This window comes from Leucopleurus acutus (assembly GCF_964270905.1).
Source record: "Leucopleurus acutus genome assembly, chromosome: 16".
NCBI classification, from domain to species: domain Eukaryota; kingdom Metazoa; phylum Chordata; class Mammalia; order Artiodactyla; family Delphinidae; genus Leucopleurus; species Leucopleurus acutus.
In genome coordinates this window covers 6,430,204-6,449,245 of record NC_139158.1, presented here as the reverse complement: position 1 = coordinate 6,449,245, position 19,042 = coordinate 6,430,204, and the positions used below count along the sequence as shown (strand labels likewise).

Genomic DNA, 19,042 nt, shown 5'->3' with positions numbered 1-19,042 from the left:
GCGTCCCCCGAACTACGGGCTCCTCGAGGCCTCTCTAGGCTTCTTGGGGGACTTCCGCATCTCTACTGTTCGTCCAGTTGCAGCCCGCAGTCCCGTCACGCCTGGCGCGCAGCCCTCGCGAGGAAACCCGGAGGTTCGCGGGGTTGGCGGCCTCAGTACGCGTGGGAAAGGGCCGCCGCCCGGCGGTTGCGCGGCTCCGCTGGGTGCCGAACCCCGGAAGAGGCTGCACTTTTCCCTCCCGCTGGAGGCGGTGGCCGCGGGTCCGAAGGCCACCACCCGCAGCCTGCAGACCTCCCAACCACCCACGACTCCGGCTCTGGGGCCGAGGAGCAGCATGGAGGCCGAGGACTTCCAGGAGGAGCTGACCTGCTCCATCTGCCTGGACTATTTCGAGGACCCGGTGTCCATCGAGTGCGGCCACAACTTCTGCCGCGGCTGCCTGCGCCGCAGCTGGGCGCAGAGCGGCAGCCCGGTTCCCTGCCCCGAGTGCCGGCAGCCGTCGGCGCCCGCTGCGATGCGGCCCAACTGGGCCCTGGCCAGGCTGACGGAGAGGATGCGGCGCCGGCGCCTGGGACCCGCGCCCCACGGCCTATGCGGCCGCCATTGGGAGCCGCTGCGGCTCTTCTGCGAGGACGATCAGCGGCTCGTGTGCTTGGTGTGCAGGGAGTCCCAGGAGCACCAGGCCCACACCATGGCCCCCGTCGACGAGGCCTTCGCGAGCTACCGGGTGAGCCGGCCCTTACGGGGCTGCCGGTATTGCCTGGGAACGTTTACTGTTCACGTTGGAAGCATGAACCCCCATTCTATCCCCACCAGGCTCAGAAAAGTTAAGCTACTCACGGATCTCAGAGCTGGAGTTAAAACTAGGATTGGGAGGGCCGGTGCAAGGCTCAGTCATCACCGCAGAATTTTCAAGGGACTGGCTTCCGGGAACTTCTAGTTTAAGACGGTTATCCTGAGAGGTTATACACCAGTGCTGTCCAATAGAAACAAAAATACGAGCCACATATGTTATTAAAATTTTTTCTAGTGGTAAAAAGAAACAGGTGATGTTAATTTTAATAATTTATTTAACCCAATTATCAAAAATATCATTCAACATTGATTTTTTTTCTTAAAGCTCATTCTGTTTCCTCTTTATTGTGAAAATGAAACAAAATATAATCAGAAAATGGAGAACTCAGGTTCTTCTTACAGCTGCTCTCTGACTTGGATGGGCACAGATAGTGTGATTTCACATATACATTTTGGAGTATAGTTGCTTTACAATGTTGTGTTAGGTTCTGCTGTACAGCAAAGTGAATCAGCTATACGGATACATCTGTCCCCTCTTTTTTGGATTTCTTTCCCATTTAGGTCACCACAGAGCACCGAGTAGAGTTCCCTGTGCTATACAGTAGGTTCTCATTAGTTATCTATTTTGTACATAGTAGTGTATATATATCATTTCCAATCTCTCAGTTCATCCCACCCCCCTTACCCTCTTGGTATCCATACGTTTGTTCTCTACGTCTATGCCTCTATTTCTGCTTCGAAAATAAGTTCATCTATACTATTTTTCTAGATTCCACATATATGCAATAATATATGATACTTATTTTTTTCTTTCTGACTTACTTCACTCTGTATGTCAGTCTCTAGGTCCATCCATGCCTCTGTAAATGGCACAATTTCATTCCTTTTTATGGCTGAGTAATAGTCCATTGTACGTATGTACCACATCTTTGTCCGTTCCTCTGTTGATGGACATTTAGGTTGCTTCCATGCTCTGGCTGTTGTAAATAGTGCTGCAATGAACATTCATTCAACATTGATTGATATAAAAAATGATCAATGAGATATTTTACCTTTTTTTTTCATGATAGGTCTTTGAAATCTGTGTACTTTACATTTACACACATTAGTTCGGACTATCCACATTTCAGGAGCTCACATGGCTAATGGATGCTGTATTGGACAGTACGGGTTTATACCTACAGATGTCATAGACAACTAATGATTTGGGAAAAACCTGGCTTGTAGGGATGAGTCTGGATTTTACTAGCTTCCTTCATCAGTTGGGAAAATCACTTAATGTTTGAATTTGGAGATTATCTGTTCTGCCTTATCTTATGGGTTAAGAAGCTTCAGTCAAATAAATCGGTTTATCATATTCTGGTCCAGCCACACTGGCCTTCTTGCTTTTGTTTCAAGCCTGTTCACTCTCTACTCATACCTTCCATCCTTTAGATCCTTTTAGACTTTAGCTTGAAGACCTTCCTTGATCATCCTTTCCAGAGTAGCCCCACCCCCTTCCATTACTGACGGTGTCACTCCGGTGGTCTCCATCTGAATTGGTATCTAGTAAGTACTTGTTGAAAACATGAATTTAATGATACAAGTTAAAGTGTACTGTAAACTGTGAAATGCTGTACAGTTTTATCAGCTGACTACAAACAGGAAACAGATGCAAAGTTAGACTAGAAAGTGTACATTTGTTTTTTTATTCAGTATCCTTTATCGGTGCTTCCTGTTTGCTAGTCATTGTTCTAGAATCTGGACATAAATTGATGAGAAAGACATGGGCCTTGTCTTGTATGGGGCATAAGCATGTAGTCCTGTAATTTCAGTGTGTGTGAGAGTTATTGACGTTTGTACCAACACACAGAAGGTCTGAGGTTAGAGTGATCAGACAGGAGTGAGGCTCGCCTTCACAGAGGAGTGGAACGTGAGTCCACTCTTGACGGATGAGTACAGCAAGGTAGGGGAGAGGATATTCAGGCCAAGGGAACAGCATATTCAGTAGTGTGGCAACGTGGAATAGCATGTGATAAATAAGAAGACCAGAGGTCGCTCTGTGCTTCAGGAGGGTAGCGCATGGCAGGGAGGATGGTGGGAGTTGAGGCTGAGGACAGAGGCAAGGTTCATGTGTGGGGGATCTTGTTGACCATACTGAGAAGACTGAGCTTTCCCTTCCAGGGAATGGAGATCATTGAAGGATTTTAAGGCAGGAGATGACACGATCAGTTCTTTTGTTTTAGAAAGTTCATTGTGGCATCCACGGGGATGAATGGAGAAGACCAATTGGGCTGCTGTTGCACTACTTCAAGCAAGAGGTAGTAAGGGCCTGAATTAGTGCAGGGCAGGGGTGATGGAGAAGAGGAGGGCATGGAGTTATGATGAGCTGGAGCTGAATGACATTGTGACTAATGGGAACTGATGGGTCGGGTAGAGAGAGGAGTCTAGGACGGCAGTCTGGATATCTGGTGCTTATTTGGGACATGTTGAGAGTAAAGTAACTGTGACAGGAAGTCCAAGGAAGAGGGACAAGAGGCAGGGGGCATAGGAAGCTAGAAACACAGTATTTTAGATTAGAATCATCAGCCTACCCTTGAAGTCTTAGAAGAAGTAAGCTGATTAGATTTTCCAGGAGGGACCACATAAAAGGTAAAAAAAAAGAGGGGCATGAAGAGAAGCTTGGGAAACACCAATGCTTAGTAGCCAGCAAAAGAGATTGAAAGGACCCATCAGAGAAATGGAAGAGAAAATAGATGAGACTTCCCTGGCGATCTAGTGGTTAAGACTCCGCGCTTCCACTGAAGGGGGCGTGGGTTCGATCTCTGGTCTGGGAACTAAGATCCCTCATGCTACACTGCATGGCCGAAAAAAACCCCCAAAAGACCCCCCCAAAAAAATTTATGGGGGAGGGCTGAGGCAAGTGGTTAGGTATGAAAGGGGAAAATAACCCTTAACGCTTCAACCTTTGGCAATAATCATAATATTAATGATAGCTATCAGGTGTTGATTACTTATGCATCACTGACAGTTCTAAGCATTTTTCGTATAGTAATTTTTAAATTTCCATAGCAGCCCTGTTGAATGGATTCTGTTTCCCCCATTTTGTGGATGAGGCAGCTGAGGCCCAGAGATGTGAGACCACTTACCCAAGGTCACAGAAGCTAGGAAGTGGCTAAGCTTGGACTGAGTTCCTCTAATTCCTATAGCCCATGTCACTTGTCACTCTGCTACAGCTAATCTAACTGAGAAGACTAATCGGAAGAGGTGGGATTTCAGGATTAAACAAAAACGGGCCAACAGGTAGGGAGTGGGTGAGAGTAACGCTGGGGAGGGTTGAATGTCATGAGGTTGACTGGCCAGGTGTTCCGGAGCCAGGTCATTAGGCACAATTGCCCATTGTCTGTCTTTTTCTGCACCCTCCTCTGCTTCATCGCTGCTCGGTTTATCCATCTCCACACCACCCCAAGTTAGCTAGAAAAACATTAAGTTGCTCTTGGGTGGAGCAATTCTGTTTCCACCATCCTATTGCAAGCACATACTCAGGTGGGTGCACTGTGACTTAAAAGTTTGGAGTTCCCTAAATCCATGGAAAATATCCCCCATCCTATGCCCACACCTGAGCCCTGCAGACAGTGTGCTAGATGCTTTCTGAGGATCTGAGCCCCTGAGTACTGCATCCAGGAGACCTGCTTTGATGAATTCCTAGTCCACTCTGCTCACCCTCTTGGGCCCCTCCAGTGGCTCAGGATACACCTGGAAGCACTTTTAAGCAATACTACCCCCCAACCCCTGCGAGTGTTTGATTCAGTTGGTGGGGCCCTTGGCATCAGCATTGTTTAAAAATTCACTAGGTGATTCTAGTGTACGGATAGGATAGAGGATTATGGACCTACGTCTTAGTATCTTCACAGAGGGAATCTCAAAAAAATCTCTCAGAGCAGAAGTTGTCTTTAATGGAGTCATTGGTGGTTGGAGAGAAAAACAGAACAGAGAAAGAGAATAGCGTCCTAAGCTTCAGGGAGCAAACTCTGCCTGGAAAAGGCTTCCAGGCACAGCTCTTCTTTCCCTCAAGCCAATGTTTAGTCTGTGACTCTGGGAGCTAATCCCTTCATTGCTATTAACTCATTTAACAGATACTCAGTATTTCTTGAACCACCTGTTTTGTGTCACTTGCTGTACTACAGTACCAGACTCAGCACTGGGCAGACAGTGGTGAAAAGACCATGGGGCTTACAGTCTGGCTGGGGTGGGGGTGAGAGGCACACCATGGACAAGTAAATGACCGCAGATGATGATATGTGCTGTGAAAGAAGGATAGTGCCGTGCCAGAGAAGCGACTCGGGCTTTAATAAGGGAACACGGTAGCCTCTTCTGAGGAGATGACATTTCAGTTGAGACTTGATGGATGAGGAATCAGCCATCTGAGGAACTGTGGGAAGAACATCCCAGGCAGCGGATAGCAAATTCAAAGACCGTGAGGCTGGGAAGAGCAGGACCTGTCAATGGAACTGAAAGACCTGTACACCTGGAGCATCACGAGCAAGGGGGAAAGCAGCACGAGCTGGGAGATGCAGACAAGAGGGGGGTTATGTCGGACCGCAAGGTGTTTGAATTTTCTTAGTGATGCGGGAAACCAATGGAGAATCTTAAGCAGGGGACTGACATGATCTGACTGGTCTTTAGAAGATTATGCTGGCTTCTCTGTGGACGCTGGATAAGAGAAGGACAAGATTGGAAGTAGGGAGCCCAGTCATGAGGTTATTGTAGTTGTGTAGACAGGAGGTGGCTTGAACCAGGAGGTGGCTGGGGACAGCAGATAGGCAGATTTGATATGTATTTTGGAGGTAGACCTCCCTGCTTGGATTGGATACAGAGGTTACAGTGACTGAAATTCACAGAACCTAAGTGCTGGGATGGTGTTTAAGAAAAGACCATCTAGTCTAGTTGTCTTCATCTTCTAGGTAAGGCAGCTGTGGCCCAGAAAATGTGTGAGGCTGACTTGACCACAGATCCATAGCTAGTTTGTGAAGGTCTAGACTGAAACTCAGACCTGATTTGAAGTTTCATGTCGTTTGAACTACATGATCACAAGTCAGCAAATGTCTTCATGGTATAAATGTCTGCTCTTTTATTATAGTTTTATATACACACAATTGTCTGATGTTAAATGAAGAGAGTGATTTTTAAACTTTGGTGCGTCCACCCAGCTTTGAAATGCTTGTGTTGCCGTCCTGCCACTTCGTGGCAGTCTCTGTTATTGCAGGGAAGAAGTTTTCTACTCCCAGAACGTTACCAAGTTTACTCAGGGGACCACTATAAGAGCCCAACTGTGGCAAGATACAAAAAACTTAGGTAATGAAACAGGAAAATCCATACATACTGAAAATTGTTAAGGGCTTTTAAAAACTGAAAAGTTCTATTTCAAATATATTTGAAAGCTTAAAGAAAAATCTTCGTCACATTCAAAGGAGCTATTTATCTCATGACAGCCTTCACACGTACATCAGATTTGATAGTGATTTGTGCGTGTCTCTAACCTGTCTGCCTCTGTCTCTAAGGTCATCCCTGAGATTCTGCTGTTAGGTGCTTCCCCTCTGCAGCCCACTGTGTTCCTTCTGATCGACTCAATTTTTTTAATAGCTTATTTGTTTTTTTCTAATTATAAAAAGAATATGTGCCTCTTGTAGAAATTCAAACAAAACAGAGATTTATAAAATTTCTAGTCCTCCCCCTCCAACTTTCAAGCCATTCCTATTCCCCAGAGATAAGCAGTGTTAATAATACTTAGGTATATACCCTTCCGGATTTTCCCTCTGTTCAGATACAAACGCACACACTTGCACAGACACATGTATATTTGTTCTTTTCAAAACGGAATCATATAGAGAGCTACCTGAAATTGATGTAGAGTATCAATATACCATAATTTAATGATTTCACATTGATGGGTAGTGAATAATGCTGCAATTAACATTCCTGTACATATTATTTTTGCTAATGTTTTGTTGGATATTATTAGAAATAGGATTATGCATATTTTAAATTTCGTTAAATCCTTCCAGTTGCTCTTCAAAAAGATGGGACCTTTACTCTTCTACTATTATGGTGCCAGAGGCCTTTTCCCTTGCCAGGACTAGGCATTTATTAATCTTCTAACAATTTTAAATTTTTGTCTATTTAATAGGCATACTCTATATTGTATTATGATGATTTTAGACCAGAATAATTCTTTTTTTTTTTTTTTTTTGCGGTATGCGGGCCTCTCACTGTTGTGGCCTCTCCTGTTGTGGAGCACAGGCTCTGGACGCTCAGGCTCAGCGGCCATGGCTTACGGGCCCAGCCGCTCCGCGGCATGTGGAATCTTCCCGGACCGGGGCACGAACCCGTGTCCCCTGCATTGGCAGGCGGACTCTCAACCACAGCGCCACCAGGGAAGCCCCAGAATAATTCTTATGCATTAGCCTGTAGTCATCTTCAGCATTTTCTCAATCTCATCCCCTGTTTGAATTAGGTGACTTTTAGCTCTTGAACAAGGAAGATGCTGGGAGAGATGATTTCTTACTTATGCGTGTTTCTGCTGACAGGAAAAACTTCTGAAGACTCAGCATAGTCTGACAGCCAAGATGAATAAAGCCATGCATTTACAGGACATGGAAGTGAAGAATGCTGCAGAGTGGAAGGTAAGAGCAGAAGTTGGTTGGGTATTTCTTGCCCTTGAGTCCTTTCAGTCTGAGGCCGCTCAAGGGCTTTCGCTGGGAAGAGCTGTGGATCTCACCAGTTGTTAGGCCCCTTTCAGATAAGGTGATAGAACCTTAGTAGAGGAAGAATCTACCTCTACTGACCTGTGTCTTTGGGCAACATGAGTTCCACACACTTCATCCTCATATCTCAAGGGTAGTGTTCCTTTCCTTCCTGCTTTCTCCCTAGGTTGGCTTCCTACATTGGAGTTGATTTGGGTCTATGGCACTGTGGAAAGCAAATGGACTTTGCTTCCAGAGATGCTAGTCTAGTTGGGAGGCATGATGTGGGCGCACATATGCACATCTAAGATTTAACTAAACGGTAGGTGATCTGAGGGCTAAATTAAATAATAGATGTGCAAGTGCATTTTAGTTTAAAAAGTGTACAAACAAGGCATTGCTATCATAGCACAGACTCAGATGTTAACAAAGAATGAACTAATACTATATAGACTAGTACAAAGATATCAAGTAGGTGTAAAGAAAGGAGTAGGGGAAATTTGTAGGGGCTGGGCAGGAACTTTTCTGGAGGAGGTGATTTGGATGGAAGGATCATGGATTGTTAGGGAGTCATGTGCAAGGAATTTACGAGGAAGGACCAGGCAGAACAAGGACTGAGCCAGTCTCCTGTGGCTATAGGAACAGATGAAGAATAAACGAATGAGAGTCAGTGCGGAGTTTGCAAAGCTGCACGTCTTCCTGGCTGAAGAAGAGCAATTGTTTCTTAAGAGACTGAGCCAAGAAGAAGAAGAGACAAAGAAGAAACTGAATGAGAACACATTAAGCCTCAATCAAATGATCACTTCCATGAAGAAGCTCATCTGCGAGGTAGGGCAGAAGAGCCAGAGCTCCACCCTGGAGCTGCTCCAGGTGAGACCGGCAGGGAAGGGCGTAGTCTCTGTCTTTACAGAGTTGTTATTTAACATCCCTAACTGAACTCCCTCTTGCCTTTAGAACTGAATGTCCTTCCTGGTGAGTGGGTTTAGTAGAAGACATGTTTTCTCTGTGTTGCTGTTGTGTTATTATTTTTATTATACAGTTAAAGAGTCAAAGATTCATCTTTCAAAGGAAATTAATGTGAAATTTAGGCCTGATGAGCTCAGGTAATATGAGATACTTAGATTCCAAGAACTGTCTAGAACTTTTACAATTTGACTGAGCAGTGAAGTTCCAATTTCATATCTAAAGATATACTATAGCAGAATCTTTGAAATAACACATTTCTTCTGTATATGGATTCTTTCATTTAGTGTAATGTTTTTGAGGTTCATTCATGTTGTAGCATATATTAGTATTGTATTTGCATCCCTTTTTTAAATTCCAGAATAGTATTCCATTGTAGAATATGCCACATTTTTATATCTGTTCACCAGTTGATGGACATTTGGGTTGTTACCACCTTTTGCTTATTAGGAAGGATGCTGCTTTAACATTTGTCTGTCATTCTTTGTGTGGACATATGTTTTCATTTCTCTCTGTGCTAGGCTGTATGCTATATTTATATTCAACTTTTAAAGAAACTGCCTTTTTCCAAACTACTTTTTTCCATTTTATATTCCCACCACATCCTCCCTAACATTTGTCTGTGATTGAAAGAGAGACGGAGAAGTAAGCAAAAAGCCAGGAGAGAGCTAATGTCATAGTGCCAAAGGAGAAAGAGGAGGGCTTCAAGGAAAGGATTGGTCAACATTGTTAAATAGTTCAGAGGGGTCACATGAAACAAAGACTACATTGTGTTAATGCATTGGGTTTGACAGCATGAGAGCATATGTGACATTAATAAAAGCAACTGACAGAAAAATACCTGCTCACAAAGTTGAGTAACAGATCTCTAGGGGAAGGTACATAACTTATTTCTTTCTTCTCTTCACAGAATCCAAAAGATGTGTTGACCAGGTACAAACTCTTGCCTTCTTATGGGGGCTTGAGTAGAATGGTAAAGATACAGGCCAAGCAGAGGGGAAATGAGGCCTGGGCTCCATAGATCAGTGTGGACGTTGACGTGAGGGGGTTGTCGGGGAGGAGTTCCACTGTTCACTTTTGCCAGGAGGAATGGGAGAGAAGTAGTCTGAGCTTTGGGATTTGAACCTTCAGTTGGGAGTTGGGGGTCTTGGGTGTCCTAGTTGTCTCCTAAGCAGAGCAGCCTTCTGCACTTCTCTTAGGTGTGAGAACCAGGATGTGAACTATTCCTTTGAAGTTCTAAAGGTGAAGACTGTGTGCCAGCTACCAATGATGAAGGAAATGCTGAAGCGATTTCAAGGTGAGCAGAATTTCTGGGAGTTGGAGCTCAGAGAATGAACGAGAGAAGTCTGGAAAGGAAAGAGAAAACAGAGCATGCAGCTGACAGGAGGGTCAGGAAAATGGTAATAAGTACTTAGGAATAAATGGATATATGCTTCATTCAAGAAACATCCATTTAACACATACTGTGTGTTATAAGGTACTTGTGATACAAAAAGAAAAAGACCTATTTGCTTACAAATTGGAGAGACAGACACATATCACTTTACTGTAATACAGTGGGATCCAGTGTTTATCAGTGGTATGAATAAAATACTGCAAAACTACAGAGGAAGACCTCTGTTGAGGGTAAAGTGGGAAAGTTTTCACAGCAGAGGTGATGACAGTTGTCTGGGAATTTGAAGGATGAGTAGCAGTTTGCCAAGTGGAAAATGAGGGAATCCCGTTCCAGGCAGAGGCGGCAGCATGAGCTAAGGTGTGGAGAAAATGGAGGAGAGGGTATCTGATGTGACTCAACCATAAGGTGCGTATGGGGAAAGGCAGGAACTGAGTTTGAGAAGATGAGTGTAGGAAAGACTGAAGATAAACTTATTAGATCTCCAGGGAAGTACCAAGGCATGTACGTGATGTAAAGGTATGCACTCAATTCTCATGTGCATGTACCTGATTAAGAATCTCGTTGTGGATGTCTACTTCCAGCTAAAATGCAGTAACAGGGCCTGGATTTACTCCTGAAACTTAGTTGACCAAAAAAAGAAAAAACCCAAAACAGACAATACATAAAGCAGCAGTTTTTAAAACACTGGACCTCAGGCAGTGAAGGCCAGTGATCCATGGGAAGTGTGAAACAAATGAGGTGCGCTCTATGATGGCCCCAGCCTACAGCCTTGAGAGAGTTTCCAGCCCACCTCAGAGAGTGTAACAGAGGTGGAGCCAGGTGGACTTCCTGAGTTGAGGAGTGGAGCTGAGAGTCCAGGGAGAACAAAGCAGTGAGCGTTTACAGAGCACTGGACAGAGTACTGGAGAGGAGAGAGCTGGACAGAGAGAGAACCCAGATGATCTACAGAGACACGCCGTGAACATTCAGCAGAATGCTGATCAGTACATGCTTGTGAAGAACTAACCGAGTTTGAGGAAGGAAATTTCCAAAATGAGTAGAAGAAACAGTTCCTGGTGCTCACACAGGGCCAGGAACAATGCCTGTTCCTACCAGCCTCTGGAAAACTCTTAATTCGTGGGGCACTGGGTAGAGTGCTCAGGAAAATCTTGCCTCATTAGTGGGGAATAATTAACCCTACACTGAGCACTGCTTTGGACCCACTTTACAAATCATGAAATAAGACCCAAAAGGATGAAATTATTTCCAAGTAACTGCATCCCAGAACAAAGCTCAACAAGATGGATAGGAATTAAAAAAAATGAGTACCCAACAATGTAAGACCACAATGCCTGGCATCCAATCAAAGATTACTAGGCAGGCAAAAAGATAGGAAAACATGACCCATGATGAGGAGAATAATCAATTGAAACTGATCCAGGATTTACCTGGACGCTAGAATAAGCATAGAAGAACATTAATACAGTTATTGTAGCTATTTTGTAAAGAGGCATATGGGGACATGGAAGATATAAAAAAATCTCAGACAGACTTCTAGAGATGAAAACTACTGTAACTGAGATGAAGAACAAGCTGGTTGGGGTTAATGGGTCATTGCAGAAGAAAAGCTTAGTGAGCTTGAAAAGATAGAGCAGTGGAAACTATGCAGAATGAAACACACAGAGAAAAAAACTTAAAAAATGAAAATAGCATCAGTGAGCTGTGGGTCATTTTCATGCAGCCTTGTGTCTGGTCACTGGTACCCCTCAGGGAGAGGAGTGGGATGGGGATTAGACAGAAAAAACATTTGAAGAAATAATGACCGACAACTTCCCAAAGTTGATGGAAACTATAAGTACACAGATCCAAGAAACTCAGCAAATCCTAAGCATGATGAAAACTACACCAAAACCAGTGATAAAGAGAAAATTTTAAATGCAACAAGTTGAAAAGGATATGTTACAGTGGAACAAAGATAAAGATGACATCACATTACTCATTGAAAGCAATGCAAGTGAACAAAATCTTTAAAGGAATGAAAGAAAATAACTGTTAACCCAGACTTTTATTCCTGGCAAAAATACCCTTCAAAAACAAAGTGAAACAAAGATGTTTGCTGATATCCAAAACCAGAAAGAGTTTATCAGACCAACACTGCAAGAAATGTTAGAGGAAGTCCTTTAAGCAGAAGGAAAATGATACCAGATGGAAGTCAGATCTACACAAAGGAGTAAAACATCTTCTGAAATGGTAATGACATAAAGAAATATGTACTTCTGTCATTACTTAAATCTCATTAAAAGGTAATAGGGATGGCTAATTTATGTGTTAATTTGACTGGGGCACAAGGTGCCCAGATATTTGGTCAAACATTATTTCAGGTGTTGTTGTGACAGTAAGAGTGTTTTGGGATGAGATTAATATTTAAATCAGGAAACTTGGGCTTCCCCGGTGGCACAGTGGTTGAGAGTCCTCCTGCTGATGCAGGGGACACGGGTTCGTGCCCTGGTCTGGGAGGATCCCACATGCCGTGGAGCGGCTGGGCCCGTGAGCCATGGCCGCTGAGCCTGCACGTCCAGAGCCTGTCCTCCGCAACGGGAGAGGCCACAACAGTGAGAGGCCCGCGTACTGCAAAAAAAAAAAACAACAACAAAAAAAACCCAGGAAACTTGAGTAAAGCAGATTGCTCTCCATAATGCTGATGGGCCTAATCTAATCAGTTGCAGTCCTAAATAGAACAAAAGGCTGACTTTTCACCCTGAACAAGAGGGAATTCTACAGCAGACTGCCTTAGGACTCCATCTGCAGCTTTGGTTCTTCCTGCCTTGTGGCCTTTGAACTGGAACATCACTTTTCCCTGGGTTGTAAGCCTTCTGTCACACACAGTGGATTTGGACTTGCCAGTCACCATAATCACATGAAACAATTCCTTATAATCTCTTTCTCTATACACGTACATCTTATTGGTTCTATTTCTCTGGAGAACCCTGACAAATACAGTAATTGCCTGTTTAAACAGACAGAAAGTAACATATTATAGAGTTTATAACGTATTTACAAGTAAAATGCACAACAATAATAGCATGAACGTTGGGAGGGGAGAAATAGAAGTATACCGTTATATAGTTCTTTGTTTTAAAGTATTTGTTTATTTGGCTGTGTCGGGTCTTAGTGCGGTGTGCAGGCGCTTCATTGAGGCAAGCGGGCTTCTCTCTAGGTGTGGTGCGTGGGCTCTAGAGCACGTGGGCTCAGTAGTTGCAGTGCACGGGCTTAGTTGCCCTGTGGCATGTGGGATCTTAGTTCCCCGACCAGGGATCGAACCCATGTTCCCTGCATTGGAAGGTGGATTCTTAACCACTGGACCACCAGGTAAGTCCCTATTATACAATTCTTATATGTGAAGTGGTATAATATGTCTTGAAAGTAGGCTGTTAAGTTAAAGGTGTATATTATAAACCTTATGGCAATCACTAAGATAAAAGAGTTGTAACTAATAAGTCAACAAAGGAGATGAAGTGGAATCATAAGAATACTTGGTTAATCAGAAAGAAGGCAAAAAAGAGGAAAAAAGAATAGGACAAATAGAAAACATAACAAGATGATAGACACAAACCTAATCATATTAATAATCATATTAAGTATAAATGGTCCTGATCAGAAGGGAGAGACTGGTTGGATTGGATAAAAAAAAGCAAGACCCAACTATATGCTGCAAGGAACGCACATTAAGTATAAAGACCCATATATGTTAAAAGTAAAACAATGGAAAAAGCTATACCATGCTAACGTTAGTCAAAGGAAATCTGGAATGGTTATATTAATACCAAGAAGATTTCAGAGCAAGGACTATTACCAGAGATAAAGTCAAGTGCTAATGATTAAGGAGTCGTTTTATCAGGAGGACATAACAGTTCTAAACATTTATACACCTAATAACAGAGCTTCAAAATAATATTAAGCAAAAATTAATAGAGCTGCCAGGAGAAACAGGCAAATCCACAATTATAGCTGGAATTTTCAGTACCTTTTAAAAATAATTTTTAGAACAAGTAGGCAGAAAATCAGTAAGGATATAGTAGACTGAATAAATCAATTTGAATAGCAGTGTCAACCAACTTGACCACCCTGTTATTTACAGAATACTGCCCCAAACAAAAACAGAGTACATATTCTTTTTGAGTGTACATGGAACATTTTCTAAGGTAGAACAGGGTGGGCCATGAAACATATCTCAGTATTCAAAAGGATTCAAGCCATACAAAGTGTGTTCTCTGACCCCCAATGCATTTGAGTTCGAAATCAGTTAAAAAAAAAATCCTTGGAAGTTCCCCAAATGTTAGGAAACTAAATGACACATTTCTCAATAACCCATGAATTAAAGGTGAAATCAAAAGGGAAGTAGAGAGTGTTGATACTTTGATCTGAATGAAAAGGAAAACACAACATTTCAGAATTTGTGGGATACAGCTAAAGCGACACAGGGAAATGTATAGCACTAATCACCTATATTATAAAAGAAGAAAGTTCTTAAATCAGTGACATCTGTATCTACCTTAAGACACTAGAAAAAGAAGAGCAAATAAAGCCCCCCAAAACGGAAGAATGGAAATAATAAAAATCAGAGCATAAATCATTGCAATAGAATACAGTAAACAAAAGAAACGTTAGTGGAACCAAAAGCTCTTTCTTTGAGAATATCAATTTTATTGAGATACTTTAAGCAGAATGACCAGATACATCACTAGTATTAAGAATGAGAGAGGCATCATCACTACAAATTCTATAGATATTAAAAGGATAATAAGGGAATATTACAAGCAACTTTATGCTGATACGTCAGACAACATAGATGAAATGGACAAAGTCCTTAAAAGACTCAAGTGACTAAAGCTGACTCAAGAAAAAATAGATAGCTGGAATAACCTTATTTCTATTAAAGAAATTCGTCTTAGAAACCTTTGCAAATGGCTTCACTGGTGATTTCACCAAACATTTAAAAAATATTTATTCTACGTAAACTCTTAACAAAAAATTGAAGAGACTATTCCCAGTTTGTTCTATGAGGCCTGCATTACCATGATAGTAAAATCAGACAAAGACATTATAAGAGAAGAGAACAATAGATCAGTGTCCCTCATGAACATAGAAAAATTCTAAAGAAAATTTTAGCAACTTGAATTCAACAATGTATAATACATCACAACCAAATGGGGTTTATTGTAGAAAAGCAGGTTTGGTTTAACATTTGAAAGTCAATATAATTCACGATGTTAGCAAATTAAAAAAAGGAAAACTATTTGATCACCTAGTAGTTGCAGAAAAAGTCCTTGTCAAAATCTAACATTCAGGACTTGAGGACACGGGGAGGGGGAAGGGTAAGCTGGGATGAAGTGAGGGAGTGGCACTGACATATATACTCTACCAAAGGTAAAATAGATAGCTAGTGGGAAGCAGCCGCATAGCACAGGGAGATCAGCTCAGTGCTTTGTGACCACCTAGAGGGGTGGGAGGGAGACGCAAGAGGGAGGGGATATGGGGATACATGTATATGTATAGCTGATTCACTTTGTTATACAGCAGCAACTAACACAACATTGTAAAGCAATTATACTCCAATGATGATGCTAAATAAAAAAAATATCTAACATTCATTTCTGATTAAAAAAACAAAAGAAAAGAAAACACAACTCTTAGCAAACTAGAGACATGGAGAGTCTGGGAGGGAAGAGAAGTTGGAGGCAGGCCAGGGAGGAAGTTATAGACCCAGTTACAGTGAAAGATGCAGAAGGTCCGAGTGAAGACAATGGCGATGGGAAAGGAGAGGAAGAAAAGAACCTGAGTGATATTTCAGAGGTAGAATTGATAGGACTTGGTGATTAATTAGCCACCGAGGGTCAGAGGGAAAGAAGAATCAAATAACCTTAAGATTTCCAAGTGTGAGTGTTTGGGTGGAGCTAATATTATTAGACCTTAGAGAACATAGAAAACAAGAAGTCTGCATGTGAGGGAGGATTAGTCTCAAGAGAGTGGAAGGGGACTTGGGATGCTCTGAATTTGGTTTTGAGTTACCTGCTGGAGGCTTGCAGAGATGCCCAGTGAACAGCTGGAATCAGTAAAGAGATACCTTGTTAATGATGATATCTGTGTGTTCCTGTACAAAGAACCAGCCAGTCGATAGCTTTGGTTCTGGTCCTGATTCAACAAGGCAGTATTTGTTACTGTTTCTCCAAATTTTATGCTGGTGGTGAAGACTTGGGGCCATGAAATAATGGGCTCCCCATTTTCTAGATCATAGTCTTTGAAAGCAGAAGGGGAATGAAGATTTCAGGTTACTAACACACACTATGGCCTGTTAGGCCCAGCTGACGGTCAGTTGAAGGACAATGAGTCGTCTTATCCCTAACAGTATGTGATAGGAGAAGGATGGCACTGAAGCTGGAACAGACGGGTGTTTCTGGAGGAGGGTTGGTGGTAAGCTCTTGCATTATTGATCTCAGCTCTCATTTTCTCTGCAGTGGCTGTAAATCTAGCTGAGGACACTGCTTATCCCAAACTTGTCTTCTCCCAGGAAGGGAGATATGTGAAAAATGGAGAATCAGCCAGTTCTTGGCCACTGTTTTCTACCGCGTGGAGCTACTTTACTGGATGGAGGAATCCTCAGAGGACCACAGACTTTGTGGAGAGATTTCAGCACTTACCCTGTGTTTTGGGAAAAAACGTTTTCACTTCAGGGAAACATTACTGGGAAGTTGAGCACCAAGGTAGCCTGGAGGTTGCTGTGGGGTTGTGTCGGGAGGACATCATGGGGATTACTGGTGGTTCAGCAATGTCCCCCCGCATGGGAATCTGGGCTCTTTGTTGGAGTTCTGCTGGCTATTGGCCCCTGACAGACATCTCTGTGAGGCCTACCAAGCTAGAGCCAGCTCTTCACCGGGTGGGAGTTTTCCTAGATCACAGGGCTGGGGAAATCTCATTCTACAGTGCTGCGGATGGAGAACACCTATACACCTTTTCCTGTCCTTCCATCTCACGTCTCCGGCCGTTCTTTTGGTTGAGTCCATTAGCATCTTTAGTCATCCCACCAGCAGCTGGCGGGAAATGAGGCTGTTCTTCTCCTGCCCAAGAATCTTCGCCTTGTGCCCCAGCCCAGCGACATACATCCCTTGGCCCTCATCTTTGACTTCATATATAAATCCATCCTGGGTGGTCCCTCAATTCTGTCCATTCAGATTCCAACTTCACATTTTGTTCAGCCCCCCTGGACATCATGTGCGTAGACAGATGTGGGAGACCCTGCTGGGTATCTCTCCAGTAGCCACTTGGCCCACTTTCTCTCCTTCTCCTCTGGTTCTTCCTAAATGCACTGCTCAGGATGTGCCCTCCACATGCCTCAGGGAGACACAGGCCCATAGGAGGGGCTTCTGGCCAGCGAGGCGGGGTGAGAAATTCTCCAGGGTGCCTCTGAGGAAAGTTTTTTAGCTTTTTAGAAAGAGATGTTTGGGAAGACACAGCCCCTCTCCTGATGTTAGTAGGTATACTGGAACTGAGAGGAGCACAGTAACCGTGGAAAAAGGAGGAGAAATGTGGTCTTGTTGGCATCATGAAATGGTCGGAATTTCCCTAATCAGGAATTTCTTGTTATATGAGATTATTGCTTCTTTATTGTATAAGGCAGTCTAGTTGCCTTCTGGTCACTTGCAGGCTGAAGTATCCTAACCGGAGCTCTAGGCGCATAGCTTGGACACCTCACAGTACAGGCCTGTCTCGTATCCTAACCAGTGCTCTAGGCGCATAGCTTGGACACCTCACAGTACAGGCCTGTCTCGTATCCTAACCGGTGCTCTAGGCACATAGCTTGGACATCTCACAGTACAGGCCTGTCTCACTTTTCTTCCTGAAATTTGACCACTTTATAGAATCCCTTTCTGTTTAGTCATGTAATTCCTCTTCTTTCCAGTAAGTACTGATATTCCTCACTTCTTGGATTGGAAAATTGAGGCAGTCTTCCCCTGCTCTGCCCGTGTTGTTACTCTTCACCTGACCGTGTCTCTGCCCTCAAGGGTTCATTATGCTCTCCATTCGTCAGAGTCGTATACTGTGTGCACCAGGTTGTTAATGTCATCCTGAAAATGTTGGGAAACCCTTGTTAAGTATTTACACTGTGCTAGCCTCTTCACATAATGCTCCCACGTGACTCTTGCAACAGAGATGGAAATGAGACGGAAATGAAAATCCTGTCTTTACAAAAGAAAAAAACAAACCTTGAGATTAATTTGCTCAGTCCTGCCCAGCTGTCAAATGGGCATGTTGGGATTGAATCTAGATCTGAGAGGAAAGTCCTGGTCTTTGCTACTCTATGTTCACCTTACGCTCACCTACGTGAGCACTTACTGAATGCTGATTGTGGTCTCCAACGCCTTTGTTTCAGGTTTTTATTTTGTTACATGTTTTTACCCTGTGTGAGTGTCCTCCTCTCTTTACCTTCCTGCGCTAGATTGTATGCACTCAGAGGTTTGTGACTGTTACTGGAGAGTTATTTGAAAAATAATGAATGTTTCTCTCTGGTTATAAAATCACGTACTTATTATAGAAACTTTGGAACATATAAAAAGCGTGAAGAAAATTAAAGTTATTGATAATCCCACCACCACTAACATTTTAATGTGTCTCCTCCCAGACTTGCAATAGGCTTTCTGGCAGCTTCTTACAAAACTTCCAGCACCCTCCCTAATCCCTCCTCCCCTTCCTGTGTCCTAGCCCATCCTGGCTTGTCTTCCTTTGCAGCTGGAGCAATCGCCCTCATTCAGTGATTTCTGCTGAGTTCTCCTTAACTCTCCAAGATCCTTGCTGTTATGAGTTGAATGAATTCTGTCCTCCAGAGAAAAAGATATGTTGAAGTCCTAGCTGTGAATGTGACCTTATCTGGAAATTAACATGAGGCCATTAGGGTGGGACCTAATCCAATATCACTAGTATCCTTAGAGGGAAGTTTGTACACACACACATACACTTACATACACGGAAATGCCATGTGAGGACACAGAGGGAAGATGGCTATGGGAGAGGCTGGAGTTATGCTGTCACAAGCCAGTGAACGCCTGGGGCTGCTAGATGCTGGAAAAGGCAAAGAAGAATCCTCCCCTAGAAGCTTCTGAGGGATCATGGTCCTGCAAACACCCTCATTTCA

The 19,042-nt window shown here is 43.2% G+C and overlaps 1 protein-coding gene across 2 annotated transcripts; it reads left to right on the top strand.

Annotated features, from left to right (window-relative positions):
• Nucleotides 1-268: 268 nt before the first annotated feature.
• TRIM4 (tripartite motif containing 4) lies at nt 269-17,615 on the top strand. 2 transcript variants are annotated; one of them, XM_082856696.1, is made up of 7 exons: nt 269-727; nt 3,021-3,095; nt 7,362-7,457; nt 8,157-8,387; nt 9,391-9,413; nt 9,680-9,777; nt 16,371-17,615. In XM_082856696.1, exons 1-7 carry the CDS (start codon nt 335-337, stop codon nt 16,955-16,957), a joined length of 1,503 nt encoding a protein of 500 aa, XP_082712822.1. In that variant the 5' UTR covers nt 269-334; the 3' UTR covers nt 16,958-17,615. The 2 variants fall into 2 exon arrangements, with proteins under 2 accessions (XP_082712822.1, XP_082712821.1); XM_082856695.1 differs by lacking the exon at nt 3,021-3,095.
• The last annotated feature ends 1,427 nt before the right edge of the window (nt 17,616-19,042 follow it).

Excerpts from the sequence above, each read along its gene's own strand:
- TRIM4 (XM_082856696.1), top strand. The coding sequence starts at position 335 with ATGGAGGCCGAGGACTTCCAGGAGGAGCTGACCTGCTCCATCTGCCTG. Across the intron at positions 728-3,020 it reads AGGCCTTCGCGAGCTACCGG|AAAGTTCATTGTGGCATCCA; the intron begins GTGAGCCGGCCC and ends CTTTTGTTTTAG. Across the intron at positions 9,778-16,370 it reads AATGCTGAAGCGATTTCAAG|TGGCTGTAAATCTAGCTGAG; the intron begins GTGAGCAGAATT and ends TTTTCTCTGCAG.